The sequence below is a fragment of the Podarcis filfolensis genome (assembly GCF_964270895.1).
Source record: "Podarcis filfolensis genome assembly, chromosome: 13".
NCBI classification, from domain to species: domain Eukaryota; kingdom Metazoa; phylum Chordata; class Lepidosauria; order Squamata; family Lacertidae; genus Podarcis; species Podarcis filfolensis.
This window is the reverse complement of record NC_139615.1, coordinates 16082026-16100009: the sequence shown is the minus strand read 5'-3', so window position 1 is coordinate 16100009 and position 17984 is coordinate 16082026. Positions and strand designations below refer to the sequence as shown.

The following is a 17984-nucleotide window of genomic DNA, read 5'->3' as shown; positions in this document are numbered from 1 at the left end:
TGTTATTATCAGATAAGTGAATACATACACACACATATATATTTAGATACGGCTAGTGGTCACTTGAATTCAACTTGCTTCTGAGCCCAAGAATATTTTTTTTCCAAGTCTGAGAAGGAAGGAATATAGATTTAGGGAACTCAAGCACCGTAATTGTTGTTCAACATCTTTATAAATGACTTGGACGAAGGTATTGAGAGGATGCTAATCAAATCTGCCGATGACGCCAAACTGGGACAGGTAGCCATGCCGCTGAAGACAGAATCAGGATTCCAGATGACCGTAACAAACTAACAAAATTGATTTCAATAGGGACAAATGTCAGGTTCTACACCAGCCGCAAAAAATATAAAATGGAGGACACCTGGCTTGCCAATAGTACATGTGAAAAGTATCTAGGGGCCTTAGTAGACTGCTCAACATGTGTCAACAGCCTGATACTGCAGGAATAAAAGCTAATGTTATTCTAGGCTGCATCAACAGGAGGATACTGTTCTGATCAAGAGAAGTCGTCCCCCCACTCTATTCTGCTTTGGCCAGACGACACCTGTGTCCAGTTCTGGGCACCACAATTTAAGGATATTGACAAATTGGAACGTGTGCAGAGGAGGTTGACCAAGATGATAAAGGGTCTGGAAACCAAGCCTTATGAATTCCACATGGTAGGAGACATATAGACAAAAGTACCTGTTATTCCAGATTAATTCAACTGAGTGACCACTACACTCATGGTTGTGTATACAATAATGACGTTAATATGTTTCAGGAACTCCATCCCACATGTAAACATGACTTGAAAGGAGTCAGAATCCTTTAACGTCCCTGTATGTGTATAAAATGGGGGCGACTGACGTATTAATCAGTTATCTAGATATTAAAAAAAACCCTTTAGGATCTTGTCCCATGGGAACCTGGGTTGGATAAGATCTTGATGCCTTGACCCCATTCCCTCAAAACCCCAAAGAGACAGAATACTTTTTTTTAATAGTCAACATTTTTATTAAAAGATTTCTCACCCCACCCCAAAATCTCTCCAACTGGTAGCCCTCTAGAGAGCAACCAGTTCCATCGTTGTGTTCTCTTTCCAGTTTTTGCTCTCCCAAGTAAGATTCAAGATCACCCACCCCGTTCCTGTTTGTTTTTAAAAAGTGTTTTATTTTCTAATACATTCCATAGGACACATATGTCTAAGTTCCCCCCCCCGCCAACATTTTTTCTTCATATATAAAAAAAGACATACACACATACATACACACACTCACATTAGTTTTTAATCACCCACACAGAGGGAGACAGGAAAAAAACTGGGGAGGGGGAGGGGAGGAAAGCGCAAAAAGAGAAAAGAAAAAGACTGGAAGAGGTAAACTGTACATGGGGAAAGTTATGGCACCAAAAAACAGAAATATTTTTTTTTAAAGCAAAAGGATTAATTATTATAATACATCAAGCCCCTCCAGCCCACCCAAAACCCCATTTCCCAATCCCAGGCAGGCAGAAATCACTAACTGAACACCTTGAAGTAACAAAAGATCCCATTCAGTTCTCCCCTCCCACCCACCCCCAACCCCTCTAGTTTAAAACAGTGGCCTTGTTCAATCACAAAATTAGCTTGAGGAACTTGAAGAGGGTTCTGGGAGAAGTCTGAGAAGTTTAGATAGGATAATTTTATGGTTGTAGCCAAACCAGTGCCCTTGGGGTTGGGTGAATGGGGGACAGGTGTGGGCAGCAGCGTTTGTTGAGGAAGGAGGGGGATTTTAATAGGGTTGTGTGTTGTAAAGGACAAGACTTACTTCAGCTGCTTACAATGGAAAAAAATGATTCAGTTCCTGGCCCAAATATGAGGGCGGGAGGCGGGAACCTAAGAAACTACAATGTCTTCCACAGACAAAGAAGGACTACACCACATTTCCCGGCAACAGATGGAAAATTTCTACTTCAAGATCTTTCCTGGCTCATTTTACTACTTGTGATAATTCCGTAACCCATTTCTGCTTTCCTGGAACATGCGGCTCTCCTTCGCTTCCACACACAACCCTTCGGACTTTCCTTCCGTCACTAGTGAGAAATGGTTTCCAGAACTGCATGCTCTACCTATGAGATTAAAAAAAAGTTTGCCCTGGTCTCTAGGAGGGATTTGTGAGATGTGGAAGTTTTGTTTCACGTTTCAAAAGAAGAAAGCTTGGATTTCCTCAATCTTCCTGAAAAAAGGGGTTTATGTGGCTCCTTTTGTACAGTCAATGTAATGCCAAGACTGCTGGCTGATCCTTGAGCTTAATTCACACAAACCGCTCGTAGAACTTCCTACACTGTCCCACTTCAGAGAGCCAACATGGCCAAATGCTTCCAAACGGGAAACAAGAAACAGCTATGCATTTAACAAAGCCAGTGTGCCAGGAGAAGGCTACCCTAGAGAACATCTTCCCAGCTTCCAATTTTCACGTAAGCAGCAGGGGTATTTTTTAAAATATGGGTTCAAATGGTACAGTTTGATCACAGCTCTTCACCTGCTGGGGCCAAGAATCTAGCATTCCTCCCTACATGGTGAAAACTTTGAGCGATGGTTCAGAACAAAACGAAAAGGGGAAGACCAACCTCTGAAAGCTGACTTTGCACAAGAGTTATCATACATGATTTCAACATGATGCCGCCGCTCCCAATTGGGCCCCCAACTCAGAAGAGCTTTGAACATGCAAAATGGCCCCCCCAGGTTCTCCTTTAGCTGGCCAGAGTTGAAACAGCCCACTTGCAAAACTCCCCTTCCTCTTAGCTGGGCAAACCACCCCGGGGGCTTCAGGAAGTGTTCTCTATCAACTGGTGGGATATATGGGTCTGACTCAGATAAATTATAGCTCTAGAGGAACTAGGGGCCCATTTTCCAGCAGAGGTTTGGTGCTTAAGTACAGGAGGAGGAGGAGAGGAGGGCAACTGGCCACAGATATATAGTTTGCCGATTCAGACAGGCTGACCCTGATCCCAAACCCTGGGTAGCCGGCCTTGGGGTTTGTTCATACTGGGTATTATGTAACCAAATAAGTTTTTTCCAGGGGGTAGGAATGGTTCTGGGGGTGGGGAGAATGTATAGGAAGGAGATGGGTTGAAGGTGGCTTCTGAACCGACAGGTGTCCTTCATTCTGCTGGGCACTCAGATTCTGCAGCCGATCTCCTGCATGCAAATACGAACTCAGGGCTGCAGATCTGGCGAGTCTAAACTGGGCAGGTGGGGTGCATGGGAGCGATGCTGAGAAGTGGCTGGAGGACAACGGGAATGACAGGAGGCAAATTTGGAGGGGGGGCACGGTGGTTTCTGGGAGGAGGAGGTGGCTTAAGGGAGCAACCGGGTGCAACGGAAGCAAGTGACCCTCCGAGGCCCTCGGCCAGAGAGGGAGCCTGACCTTCCAGAGGTTGTGGCTGGGCCAGGAAACTAAATTTAATGCTCAGGACCGGGTGGCAGAGGGAGGCCTGCCATTCAAAGTCCCTCTGGGTGGCAAGAGTGGTGGGGCGGTCTTTCCTTCAGAGGGGGGAAAGAGACGTAATCCATGTGGGTAAGGTGGTGAGTATTAACACAAAAACACATCCCTGGGCTGGCATGGGCTTAAATCCGCGTCTCAAAACAGACATATGGGGCGGGTATGTAGAGGGCACCGTTTAAAATCTACATTCTGGTTCATGACAGGAACGCGAGGCCTGGTTCCGGAACCTCAATCCCCGCTCCATCCCGTGGGACCAGCCTGGCGCTGTGACAGGAGGAGCTGGAGGAGGCTGCCTCTGTGAGAAATGGGACGATGCAGATAAAGAGCCCAGAGCAGCTTGCAATTTACAATTCCTTCTCCAGCCACAGACTGTGGTGAGGTAAGGAAGGTTCCGGGAGCTGAGAACGGTCCAGAAACAACGGATTTCGGTTATGGTCGCCTGTGAACTCGGGCAGGATCAGAAGCCACTGTCCAGGCCTCAGGAAGGAGGCAAAGTTCTTTCACTGTCAATCTGGTAATTCTATGCATGCACCGATCGGCCGCCACCAATGGCAATCCAGGGTTCTCCCAAAATCCACGCCCGTTAATTTAATTTCTCTCTCTCTCTCACTGCCTGAACTGATTGAAAGGAACCATGACGCAGGAGACACAGAACAGGCTCTCCCGAGCGCATCAGCTCTGATTGCAGCGCGTGGGGCAAGCTATGGATGCACAATCAAGAATTCTGGATTTGCTGCGATGTGGGGGGCCTTTCTCCCCACCCGCCCCTCGTCCTGGGAATATTCAGCCACATCCTGAAGACACAATTTAGCCTCCGCTGCCGGGGCACCGCTCTCTGCCTCTCTCCATCTACAGATTGTGGCAACGCTGGGGGAAGCGGCTGACAACCACCAGGGACGCAAAAAACCGATTGCCAACGTCACGTTCACAAGCTTCGGTGTCTCCATCCATTTGGCGGGGGATAGGAAACCACGATCTGAGGAGGAGGCCCCAGCCATGCTCCAGAGGGCATGAGTGCAACCTTCCGCCGCACAGTCCAATCTTCTGTGTCTCTGCGCTTGCAAGGTGGGTGGCAAGTCAAAGGCCACAGATGACGACTGAGGAGCCTTCACACTGCGGTTCGGTTTCTCCCAGTTCTAGCTTGCTGAGCCCCGGCAAACGCGCCGCCCCCCTGCCTCCTCCTCCTCCCCTCCCCCTTTCCACCAGCCAATTCCCCTGTCTCCCTCCAGCAAAGTTTCCCTGTTCTCTCCCCAGCGCCTCACGAGTAGGAGAAGTGCGACCCGTTGAGGATGTGGGAGGTGACGCTGGCCGAGCGGCTGATGCCCTGGTCCGACTGGCCTCCAGAAGCTGTGCGCCGCAGCGGCTGGGGGCTGTTCCTCAGCATGACCACATTGGAGCGGCCCCCAGGGGCGGATGACGTGGAGGAGGAGGAGGAGGAAGGGGAGGAGGAAGGAGGGTGGAGCCAAGCTGAAGGGGGCGGGGCAAGCATGGGGGGCTGCCGCCACGCGTGGGGGGCCCCGGCTGTGTTCTGGACGCCGTGGCTCCAGTGGGAGCCGCTGCGGGGGACGGGGCGGGAGGGCCATGGTTGAGGGGGGGCAGTGTAGCCTTGGTTGAAGGCTTCAGCTGGAATGCCTGTGAGCGCCATGTTGCTGAAGCCCAGGCGCATGCTCTCCGAGTCGAAGGCCTCAATCTCCCGGGCTTGGCGCTCCAAGAGGCTCCGGATGCGGTCAGATCGCTCGTTCTGCAAGGCCAACATCTCCTCCTCGATCTAGAGGGTGACAAAGGCAAAAAAATTAAATAAACACACACAGAGAGACTGAGCTTAGAAGGGAGATGGGGAGCCGGCGGCCATGCAGGTTGTTGCTGGACTATGGCTTCCATGCTAGCAGCTTAAAACCACAGAGCAAGCATTTTGGCAAGTTCTTTTTATAAGACTCCGCCATGGTGTTAGCATGGCAGCTGCCAAGAAGAGCTCTCTGAGCAAATGTTCAGAATGCGATCCGACGCCTGCTGCATCAGAAGCAGACCCCAGTGAGCTCAATGGAGCTTGCTCTCCAGTAAGCGTGTATAAGATCAACTTCCTGGCCAGTCCTCTAAGGCTGCAAAGTCTGTGGTCAGGAGTACCTGGGAGGTAGGTCGTATAATAATGGGAACACAGCTTTCTTTCTTTTTTAAAAAATATGTTGTATAAATATTGCTATTGTGACAGTGGGGTTGGACTTCCCAGTTAGCTATAGAAAATGGCTACTGAAGCAACAGCAGGGACACCTGGGTTTGGTTAAGGAGGAAGAGGGTGTTAACCCAGGATGGGACAAACCGGTCTCAAAACCAGGGGTGAGGAAATCAGACACTGCTGGACTCTGACCCTTCCTGGCCACTGTGCATGCTAGCTGTAGTTGTTGGGAGTCCAAAAGCATCTGTAGGGCTGCAGAATCCTCATCCTCGCTGAGGAGCCTTATGGCTAGGGCTGGGCGATACCGGTTTGAAGTCCGTATCGTGCAATCAGTTTCATAATTTGTGACTTGGCAATATTTTGCAAATCATGATGTGCGTGTGCATATGCTATGCAAAAATCACAATGCTGGGGGAAACCGTGAGGCCAGCCAATGTATCTACATAGTTCCACCCTTATTTCAGACATTGTGATATATCTGTATATTGCAAAGTGATATATTGCGGCATTGAAAACCAGGTATCGCCTAGCCCTACCGCCGGCCACCACCAGACCCTTCGGACTAACCTATGCAGGAGGACCCCGATACCTCATCTCTTCCTAATGAACGTGTAATGGGCTTTCGACTGTAGCTCTCGATCCCTCTCCATTATTCACCTTACAGCAAGCCCATCAAGTCCGCCCTTCCCTGAGCTTTTAAGGGGGGCTGACTTGCATCGCAATCAATACGAAAGCTGTTTAAACCATCACGGCTCTCCCTTTCCCAGAGTGCACTTTCACAAGGAGCTCCGGGAATTCCATTAACAAAGCCCAGCGCAGTTCAGGCAAGAACTCTGGTTCTCTTTTGCGGGTGGGGAGAGAGAGAAATAGAGAAGGCAGCCGAGAAGGCTTTCAATCCCAGTTAAAAGTTTTGGTGCAAGGTGGCCTCTTGGGATCGTGGGTTAGTATTTTGGGAGCTTGGAACCAGAGGGAAACTAACACTTCTAGCCATCTGGGTGAGACAGGCAAGAGGGGAGAGGCGTGTAGGTCTGAGAGGTTGGTGCTGTGGGTTAAGGAACCAGGACCGTGGGTTTTCCAAGAGGAGGAGGAGGAAGGCTGTTTGCACGTACCCTTTGCTCCAGCAGTGCCCGGCGGATGGATACCCTCTGCTCAAGCTCCTTGATCTCCCGTTCATGCTGCGCCTCGGTGTGGATCTTGATTTTGCTCTGATAGGCGTTGAGCAGCTCCAGCTCTTGCTGCAGCTGCATCCGCAGGACCTGGTATTCTGCCTCCTGCGTCTCGTCCAACCGCAGCTGGGAGGGGGGAGAAAAGGAAGAGATAAGGAAGGGGCACACTGCAGGCTCAGGGCTGACTGAGGGAGAGGGTGGCTGTTTCTGGAGAGAAAGGCTGACGCTCTTCACCCAACACGGCCACAAGGCCTCTCCCACAGTTGCAGCAGCAGCAGCTTCTGAAGCAGGGCTCAGACATGTTTGGCTTTGTCCCCGAACAGTAAAAAATAAAACACTGGTCCCCCACCCTGCTTTGTAATGCTGTCACGGGGGAGAACCCATGGGCACCAGGTCGATTACTGTTATTGTTGTTATTTAGTAATTAGTTAATCAATATACTGTTTTTCATCCAAGGACCACAGGGCAGTTCCTAGATCAAAATGGAGCTTCTGGGTGGCAGGTTGGTAAGAGCTACATGTGAGAGTCACATGAGACAAGCCTGGGAAAAGGGGGCGAACCCTATTGTTGTGGCATATTGATCCTTGGCCCTTTGTACTCAAGAAGTCAAAGTCCACCTCGGCCATCACCACTCTCACTAGGTAGCTTTGGTTAAGTGGGTCTCCATCAGCCTCAGTAAATAAAAAACTAAGATCGACCAACCTCAAAAGGATGCTTTTGAGTGAGGAAGAAATATGAGATGGTGAAGCACCACCAGGAGCATTGTATGACCTAGGACACACCCATACTACAAACTCAGTGTTTTAGTGATCCATCCCTCTTCTCATGGAACCCTGGGAATTGTAGTTAGGCAAGGTGAGCTTGAGCTCTCAGAGTACTTCCGGCATCCCTCGCCAAACTCTTCTTCTCAGGATTCTTTTTTGGTGGCGTTGAAGGAAGCATGACAGTTAAGTGGCCTAAAACCAACATCATCTTTTAGGTGGGGTCCCTCACTACTAGCTAGAGCTGCATAAACTGCACTAAGGAAGCCCAAATTCTGTGCCCTCCGCAAAAGTACAGTCAAACCTTGGTTCCCGAACGGCTTAGTTGCTGAACAAATCGGCTCCTGAACACTGCAAATCCAGAAGCAAGTGTTCTGGTTTGTGAACGTTTTTCGGAAGCCGAACATACAGCGTGGCTTCTGCTTGAGTGCAGGAAGTTCCTGCAGCCAACTGGAAGCCATGCCTTGGTTTTCGAATGGTTTTGGGAGTCGAATGGACTCCCGGAACGGATTAAGTTTGAGAACCAAGGTACCACTGTAGATGGAACAAGTTAATTCACCCAGAAGGGCTCTATTTGCAAAATACTCTCACAGATTGGAACGAAGGGAACAAGAATGGGGGATACTCTCACTGGAAGGGCACAAAACTCAAGTTTTGCTGCGTTATTTTTAAGAGCATAATGAGAACACAACTCTCCCCTCCCTGATGGAGAAAGGGGTCAGTTCCCTCCTTCTCCCCGGGGGCAGGGGGTCGTAGTGGGGGTACCTACGGCCTGGGTGGAGAGCATTTCATTGATGCTGTGGTCGTACTGCTCAGCTAGGATGGCCAGCTTGCGGGTCTGCTCGTCCTTCAGGCGCTTGAGGATGCCTTTGTGCTCGCTCTTCGGGGTGGTCTCCAAGAGGTGGTTGCGGAGGGCCTTGTATTGTCGTGTCTGGATCTTGCAGGTGTCCTGGAACTGCTTTTTAATTTGCAGCTCCTTGGACTGGGGTAGGAGGAAGAGAGAGGAGGAGAACAGGGGAGAAGAACCGAAAAGAAAAGGCAAGCCCAAGCAACCAAAGGAGGGAGGGGAAGAATGGTGAACAAAGGAGGAGAGTGCGAAAGAAAAAACGGGTGGGGAAAGAGAAGAACAACGGGGGGAGAGAGAGAGAGAGAGAGAGAGAGAGAGAGAGAGAGACAGGAGCACGTGTTAGACCAACAACTCCCACCAGTAGGGTTTTGGTGGGGAGACCCTGTCCTTCATTTAACCAAGCGACATTTCCCGCTGAAGGCAAAGCCACTTAAATGTGACGTGTTTCCTAGAGGCTCCTGTACAGAATGACCCAGGTTCAATCTCTCTGGCATCTCCAGTTAAAGGATCTATATGGTGAGGATGCGCTAGGCCCAACCCTGCAGAGCCAGAGTATGCCAGCCAAGAATATGCAGCACTCAGCTGGGCAGACCGGCAGCCTGACGGAACTGGGCAGCTTCATATATTCATTATAGGAGAAAGGCAGGATATAAGGGGAATTATCGGTGATTTTGAAAAAGCAGCAGTCCTGGTGCAACTAATGTCCAAGTAGGACCATGCTGAGAGTTGGCTGAAGGGCCAGCAGCCTTGGCTCTGTTCACTCCCGTTCTAGTATGAGCTCCAACAGTGGCAAAATGACTTTTCAACCCCCCACTCCACCCCCAAGTAGGATCAAATATTGACTAAGTATGAATTCTCCCCTTCCGCTCTTCAAGGTCCTAGCTGCTTGCGTGTTGGGCTCACACCCACAACTGAGAAGCTCAGGGGGAGAACTTTTTAAGCTGAGCCTCTGCTGCTGTTCACGCAAAGTAAGGAAGGGGTGTACCTCAGAGAGAGTATGTGCATGTGTGTATTTTCCCCTGTGGCTGCACTAGGGAACAGGCTGAGCCTTCCGAGCCCCCAAGTAGCCCAGTTCTGTGCTAAAAAGACACACTCCACACAAGGTAAGGCCAGCAACCAAATTAGTGTTTAACTGAAAGGTAGGGTATATTTATTTTTTAAATTGTTCAAAACCCACCCCCATTTTTGTCTCCAGCATTTGTTTTACTGAATGGTCACTGTACACCAGGCAACACTTTTCAGAGCTGTCCTTTATCTGAGACTCTCATTGGGACGCCTTCCAGTTGATCCTATTTGGGTTAGTGAGTGGGGAGGGCTCAAACGCCGCTACCCCTTTGAAAAAGATACTTCTTCTCTGCCCTCTCCTTATCTAAGCAGCGTTCAGGTTCTTTAAGGAACGCACTGGGGCTGGGGGGAGTGTATGGGGTGAACCACAAACATTTAAAACTTCCCAGTTAGGAGTCAGAGGTTAGGAGAAGGCAAAGTTGAGTTTCTATTTCTGTGTCACCTCCTCGTTAGGAGGTGGTCTACAAAAATGTTATCAAACACACAGCGAATACCAAAGTCCCTTGTGTTATGAATGGGATGAATGAGGGCGAGCGCCTTACATGGGTGCCAGGAATGGGAAGGCAGTGGCGTCATGGGGAGGAAACTCTTGTGCCTCATAAGGAAAACTGAGCCTCACAGCTGGGAGGTCAGGGAGGAAGATGCTTAAAGATTAAGCAGAAGGATGCTTTTTGAACTGAGACTAATGTAAGGCAGGTGGAACACGCACACCTTTGTCACTGCCGTGGCTGACCTCTGGGAGAGGGGACCTTTGTCATATGATGCAGCAGGAACCCACCTCAATGTGGGTCTGTGTTTTTCCCCCGGAACCCACATGTGTTATTTTTGCTTGGAAGCTGTGCGTGCAATTATTTTGCGGTACTCCGGATTGCAGAGAATGAAGGCTGGCACAAGTCAAGCCACCCCCTATGTATTCACACAGGGCACAAACCACCAGGAAGAATTCTAGAGTGATCCTCACACAGATGTTTGCAGAGGTTTGCACTACATGCATAAAAGCAGCCTCCCAAAGCAACCTCCCAAATGGCACCCAAAAACCGACTGCCTGAGGCAGCTGCCTCACCCAGATGCACATTTTCATGACTCAAATGTATTGCTTTCCAATGTCCCTTAGAAACAAGTGCATTAGCTACCAAGCTGATTGGGCTGTTGTTCATTTCGGGCGGTGGGGGTTGCAGGAGCGTGGGGCACGGCCCTCAAAGGTTGCAGTTCCACTTTTGAACATATAGCAGCAAATGGAAATGATGTAAAACAGGCAGGCTAATAAAATTGCCCAGATTCATTCCCGCCTCCTTTCTCCTTGAGTATTCTAAATAATTTTAGGAACATTCCCACCACCCCTGAGTGTAGAAAGTTATGGACAGTTACAGCTTCTCAGAGTTAATGAGAAACAAAGGTAATAGTGGGGTGCAGAGAGGAAATGCATAGATTTCCTCTGATTCAGGTTTTGAATAATACTCCAAACTTTTACAAACACACAGTGTAAAATTTCAGGGAGAGGAAAGCTTAAATACAAGGTGTTTGGGGGCAACAGAGGTGTGAAAACAGACTCGTAGCCCAGCTCCTAAGCTTAAAGTGCCTCATTTTATTTTTTAAAAAATTGAGAAATAAATAAAACCAAACTCAAAACTCACAATACAGAGGTGGTGAAGTGTGGTGCAGAATTCTTTTTATTTTTCCTTCAAAGTTTCACATGCATCCACAAGAGGGAAGGGAGAAATAAATAAACCACAGATGAATACCTTCCCCGCACAAAATGGGAGAAATAAATAAAAAATATTTAACAGAGAAAAAAAATGCAAGGAGGATAAGGGGGAAACCACAGCTCAAACGCACACACACAAAATAGGAAGAAATACAAGTACACTATTAAAATGGACAAAACAGAATCTGGATTAATGAAAATAAGTTTGGCCAAAAAATGGAGGAATGCTAAAAAATAAATCCATGATTTGAACAAAATAGGAAATAAATTAAAAAAGACCACAGATGAACCAAAAAAGGGAGAAACACAGGACAAGCACTTGATGTACAAAATGGGACCAAAATTAGATAGATAAATGCAGAATTAAGACAAAGTTGGGGATAATCTCAACTTGGGGTTTTTTGGTGTTTTTTTAAAGGCTGTAGTAACAGAATCAGACCACAAGCTGGGGAAAATATGTAAAAATGCACGAAGGAAACAATTTAAAAATGAGGCACCAATTAAACTAGAACTGTAGGCTGTTAGTTACAAAATGATTTAACAGCATAAAACACGGCTGGGGTGTCTGGCGTGTCATGGGAATGCGAAAAATCCTTGCTTTGTCTGGGAATCTAAATTTACTAGCTGTAAAAACAAACAACAAAAATGGGATTTGGTGTGTTCAGGATTACTCTCTAAAGATATTCAAGTTCAACCACCCCAGTTTGGCATTTTAAAAAATGGTTAATTTAGTGCCTATTTGGCTGCCAAAGATCGACTTTTAAATAAATCAGGTTTTGTTTCAAAAAACAAAGAAACCACATCTATCAGCCACGCTCTTCATATACGAACTTGATTGAGATATTATAGCGTCTGGGTGATTAGAGCAACCTTTCCCAACTTTGTGCTCTCCAGATGTTTAGGGCCCATCAGAGTTGTAGTCCAAAACATCTGGTGGGCACAAGGCATGGTAAGGGCTGGGATAGAGAGTTAAAATAGGCAAGGTAATCATTTTTTTAATGACACGAGTAAATCACTGCAAGACTACGGGAGCTTCTGCATTACCTGGAATTCTTCTACACAGTTGTTACTTGTGTTACAAAAGGCAAGCATCTCATCCAGGTGTGAAAGGGCCAGGTACTCTGATGCCATTGCCACAGCTCAAGCTGTGGGTGACTGAGGACAGAGATCCCAGAGTAATGAGGGCATTCAGATCCTGGAGTAGGAAAGGTGGAATAGTTGGCTCCCTGGGAAAGGGGAGAACTTGAGGCACTGCTATCCCTGGAATGGTCCCTGTGCTTCAACAGGCTGCAGGGAACCAACAAAAAGGTTGGTTTCACCACCTGAAAAACTACCAACAATCCCAGCATTTGGGGAGGTGCTCAATGGCAAACTTAACTTTTCCATTCTTACATAGGTCCACTAAAGCAAACTGGTTAAAAGCCTAACCATTACTTCAAAGTCCTGGCTTGTGGTATTTGAAGATTTCTTTTATAAGGGCAAAAGAGAGAGAGAGATAGAGAGAACTGCTTGATTGGCCCATTGTGCTTTCAAATGAAAAACCTGTAGCAATAAGTTGGATTTTTTAAAAAAATTCTCCCGTTTTCAGTCATTTTTTTATAAAAAAAATCTCACATTAGCTCTTTGTCCCTCCCCACAAAAACTGGTTTTATATAAAACTTAGCCAAAAAAAAATCACAAACATACACAAACATAAAATTAAAAGTCAGCTTGAAATATGTACATTCAAGTAAAAAAAAAATGAAGTGAAGGGAGGTTGTTACAATTAGGGTGGAAAATGATAAATATATATATATATATTTGTAAAACGGTGGAAATATATATATTAACGGCGAAAGAATCACCTAAAATTAGTTAAGCCCTTAGGAGCTGGGAGGAGTCTGATTTCTTGAAACATGTACACCCCTTTAGGTTTGTAAGTTTCCAGATCAATTGAAACAAGGTTCAGCGGGGAAGAGGGAGGGAGAATGATAAAATTTAAGGCGATATGGGTCCTGACCATTTAAGGAGCTGATAATGAACAGAAGCCTATTTATTTTGATGACTGTATATTCAGCCTCAGCACCCGCTACCTTCTTTGGGGGTTCTATGTTTGAAGGAAATGGAGGACCGTACTTATCCCCTCATTGCTCAAAGTAGGTTAAAGATGGAAACAAGAGTGCCTGGACTTTTAAAAAAGCGGTTACTGGAAAATGGTTGCAAGAGTGGAGTATTCTGCAAACTGCAGCCCCTGCCCCCTTAGCAAACTCCTCTTTTCGTTGGGGAACATTGAACAGGACCTTTCGACCTCAGACACTAGCACACATGCACCTCACACCTCAGTTCTAAGGGGCTTGGAAATCTCTTCAGCTTAACCCACATCTTCTCCCAGCCGGCTGGAACGGGCGCCAAAAAATACCCAACCCACCCAAACAGCCAGCTCAAAAGGGCGTCATCAGGTGATTCTTTCCTCGTTAGGGTAATGAACACTCAACAACGCTCCGCCCCACCCCCATTGTGTAAACCAATAAGGAGCTAGAACAAACTTCTGGTCTTCCCGCAACTTCAAAACTCATTTTATCAAAGGCTCAGAGGGATCCCTGGCCTTAAGACATTAAATTCTCTCCCTTTGCTGTTGGGTTCTATATACCAATACCACAACACTGGATGGAAAGTAGTAGGTTTTCAGAGTAAATACTGTCACTTGCTCTGCCTGATCTCCCATAAGTCCAGAGACTGGCCAACCTCCCAGAATTCTGTGTGCGAGACCAGAGGACCAGGATGCCAGAATCCCACAGGAATGGACTGTTTCACCGTTTTAGAACAGGATGTGGAGCCCTTCAAGGGCTCCTTATCTCCAGGGTCTCCTGGCAGGCTGGCTTCCTTGCACACTTCTCCTCCTACTAATGCGCCTCGCTGACCCTACAGAGTGCCCCCGGGGCCTGGCTGTCAGGCGGGGGATGCGGGAAGGCCTTTCCTCTCGCAAGACATGCAGCCCCTTGAGGCAATGCAGGGCCGAAGGAGGCAGCTGAGCACAAATCACCTCCGTGAGGATCTTGTTGATGCTGCAAATCGGCTTGGCAAGAAGGGCCGCGGCCTTGCGGTGCCAGGGCAGGGACGGCTGGCGCTGGCGGGACAGCACCGGGATGCGGCTGCGGAAGCCGCCCTTGTTGGTTTTGGGGAAGAGGCGGAACAGCCCCTGCTCGGTGACCAGCCCCAGGCGCTGGAGGATGCGGAAAGCCGGGCGTGGGAGACGGAGCAGGGCCAGGAGCCAGAAGCGGCGGGCGCGGCGGGGGAATCCCCTCAGGCTGTGCCGCGCGAGTGCCCCCAAGAGGTAAAGGGGCAGGAACAGCCAGGGAGAAGCTAACAGGTAGGAAGCCAGGAGGATGACGGGAACGTACAGGCGCCCCCTACTGGCGCTCAGTCCCACCACACCCACTGCCCCCGCCATCTTGGCCAGGAGGAGAAAGGACGCTCCGGAAAGGAGGAAGACAGAGTGCAACAAGGTGTACGTAACCCCCAGGCCCACCAGAGCCCCTTCGAGGGCCAGGAGGATATCCTGAAACCCGCCACCCTGCGCCCACAGTGCAGCAAGGAGCAGCAAGAGAGTTGGTGCACATGGGTAGGCAGAGACTAACAGTGCCAAGACCACGCAGAGAGCATGGGGCAGCATGGCTGCCACGGGAGGTGGGACGGGGCGGGCTTTGCTGCTGGCCTGCAGGCTGTAGGGGTCTTCAGGGGCGGGGCAGCCATCTCCCGGGCCTCGCAGGGCCCCCTCTTCTAGGACAGTGGGTAAGGCATGAGAGTATAAATTGCCTTCACATGGGAATGGATCCAGCTTATCAGCCTCTTGCCCATCAGGCTCTGGAACGCCTGGCCGCCCCCGAACGGACAACAGAACCCCAGAGCCCTCTCCAAAGTGATCCCGCACTCCAAAAAACCTCTGGCTTACTTCTAGATCAGCAACTCCCTCTCCACAGTGTTCTTTCTGTTTCAAGCTCGTTTCACCGAAATCTGGAATCCAACCTTCTTTTCTGTCTGGATCTAGGACTTCCTCGTCCTTCCCATTGAGCCAAAGACACTCCTGTCTCTGCTCTAAAGCTGCAGCTTCCTGCCCATCTGGAATTTCGCTTGCCAGGCATTGCCAACCAGGCTTTACGTCCCCAGGACGCTTTGATTCAGGCACCAAGGCCTCCAAACCCTGCTCATCCAGATCTCCAACCCCCTTTTGCGACCAGTCCTGTACAAGACCCCCAATACGCACTGCATCCAGTTCTAGATCCTCCTCCTCCTCCTCCTCCAGGCCATACTCTAAAACCACATGCCCATGGCAGTCTAGCTCTGGCTCCAGAACCCCCATTTCATGGCTACACTTCCCTAAAAGGTTGGGACATTTTATTCCTGTGTCTACAACACCCTGAGTTGGCTCCAGAACCTCTCCAATAGGTTTGCATCGGCCTAGATCATCATGACAAGGGCTACCAGACTCCGAAACAGCCGATTCACATCCTCTTGAGTCTAGTGGCCCAAAGTGTGGGCATTTAGATTCTGCATCTGCCGGGCATTTCTGAACCCTGGCTGCACAGTCACAGGGACTAGGCCCACACAAGTGGTCCTGCATGGGCTCTAGACTTCCGTCCTCATTTGTGTCCATTTCCACAACCCCTGGGTGCCCCTGCCCTGGCTCCAGACCCCTTGCATCCTGCCCGTCAGGGCACCACTGGCAGCAAGGCGGGGTGTAGGTAGCACCTACTTTGAGGCTCTTAGGCTGCTGCCGGACCTCCATGGCGTGTTTCTGGCGCAGCTCCTGCTCCCGGCGCTTGTTGTACTCCAGCTGGTTGGAGAGCTCTGTTTGGTGCTGCAGGCGGGTGAGCTCCGTGCGGGTGCGCTGGACGGTGTGCAGGTGCCGGAACTCCAGTTCCTGTGTGGATTCGTGCTGGCGCAGAAGCATGGCGCACTCCAGGTCCTTCTGGGTCTGCTTTTTGTTCAGCTCCTGAGGGAGGAAGCAAGGGAAAGGCATTAGAACTGCACCTCCCACGGAGACTCGCTTCTTCCTGGCATCAAGGCTCTTAAAAGGGTCAGCATTCTTTCTTCCATCTAGGTTTCCAAAGGCCGCATTCTTCTCCCAAGGGACCGAGAATAACAATTGTCTCATTCCCCCTTGCTCTAATGTCAAGGGCTGCAGGCACTCTCCCTCCAAGCCTATGAAAATACAGAATTTGGGACTGGAGGCAAAAGCCAGCATCTTGAGCAACACCCAGCTCTCTTCTATTTTAAAGAACACTATTTTCTAGCAAAGCTTCCAGATGATGCTGGAATGCAGGTGTTGGTGGTTAGGCTCTATGATTAGTATAAACAGGAGATGTTCAGCAAATCAAGGAAATAGTTTATAACAGTTTATATAATGAGGTTTATGAAGGTTTTGCAGAATTTTGCATGTATGCATGTGCACACATAGAATTTGTATTGCTTCAGTGCAGAATTCATTGTTTTGGAGAAGAGATCACATTGCTGACACCATATTTTAGCAGAGGCGGCCAGTGGCCACTTCTGCATTAGCGCTAAACGGGCTCGGCCCTGTATACCTGAAGGAGAGTCTCTGCCCCCATCGTTCAGCCCAGACACTGAGATCTAGTTCCGAGGGCCTTCTGGCAGTTCCCTCGTTGCAAGAAGAGAAGTTACCGGGAAACAGACAGAAGCCTTCTCGGCAGTGGCACCCTGCCTGTGAAACACCCTCCCATCAGATGTCAAGAAGATAAAGAACTACACAACTTTTAGAAGACACCTGAAGGCAGCCCTGTTTTATTGTGTTGGTAGCTGCCCAGAGAGGCTGGGGCAACCCAGTCAGATGGGCGAGGTACAAGTATTATTAGCTCCTGTTCTTGTGCTGCTCCACATCATGTTGCATCGTACTTGCTGGCTCCCTGGGGCAGATACCCAAACATCCCCTGTCAATGTCTGTTCTTCTGGGACAGTAGTGGTGACACCTACTTACCAAAACAACCCCTCATGAAGCCCTGGCCCTCCTGTGAAACCATCCCTTCCCCACAGCCAACGCCAGACTCTCACCTCTCGCAACAGGTCCTGGTCCAAGTTGTGGCGCGCCAGCAGCATCTTGCGCTTGTACTGGCGGCACTGCAGCTCAAAGTACTGCCGCTGGCGGCGCAGAAGGTTGGCCTCTTCCTCTGCTTGGTAGTGCTGCATGTTCTCCTTCTGCCTCAGCAGCCACTCTTGCTTCTCCCGCTTGGGTGTGCTCTGATTCTCCTGCAGCTCCTGAGAGAGGAAAACAAAAAGTCATGAGAAATGGGACACAATGAAGTATGATAGTATCTCCTCCTACACAGCATGGGCGGGGAAGAGGATCTGGCTGGCGGAAAGGAGCTTGGGCTCTCCCACCGCGGGCCACCTTGACGGGTCCACCCACCTGTCAATCATCTGATGTCACCATGGTGACCTAGCTACAAAGAAAGCGGGGTGCATTCTAAGCGTGCTCCTGTTTCTTTCCTGAACTCTTTGGCAGCCCAGCCTGGGATTCAAGCCATCAGTGCAGAAGATCTACGTTCCTCAAGCTGGGCTGCAAAGGAAGATCCCTGCAGCCAATCCCAGCAGGGGTTTCAGTCAGTGCTGGTCAACTGATTGGTCCTGGTTACAACCCTCTGTTTGGGCAAGGAGCAGCTGTGCTTGGTGGCTCCTGACTGCAAACTCCAGAGCACAACTGATGGATGTTCAAATCAGTGTTGGTTGGTGCCGACTGCAATGCTCACTTTTGGCAAGGATGGGCCAAATTTGGAATTACTGGATGTGAGCCAAGGAACAAC

General features: G+C 49.2%; 1 protein-coding gene across 3 annotated transcripts in view; it reads right to left on the bottom strand.

The window, feature by feature from the left end:
• Positions 1–975: 975 nt before the first annotated feature.
• TAOK2 (TAO kinase 2) overlaps positions 976–17984 on the bottom strand; it is a 39164-nt gene continuing 22155 nt past the window's right edge. For 2 of the 3 annotated variants that reach the window (XM_083581879.1, XM_083581878.1), the window contains 2 exons: positions 17236–17439; positions 11135–16159 (listed from right to left, as the gene is read on the bottom strand). In XM_083581879.1, the coding sequence (XP_083438005.1) occupies positions 14018–16159; positions 17236–17439 (2346 nt within the window). In that variant the 3' untranslated portion in view covers positions 11135–14017. Of the gene's footprint in view, positions 5239–6752; positions 6936–8339; positions 8553–11134; positions 16160–17235; positions 17440–17984 lie in introns of those variants that run through there. The other variant, XM_083581880.1, reaches the window with a different exon arrangement.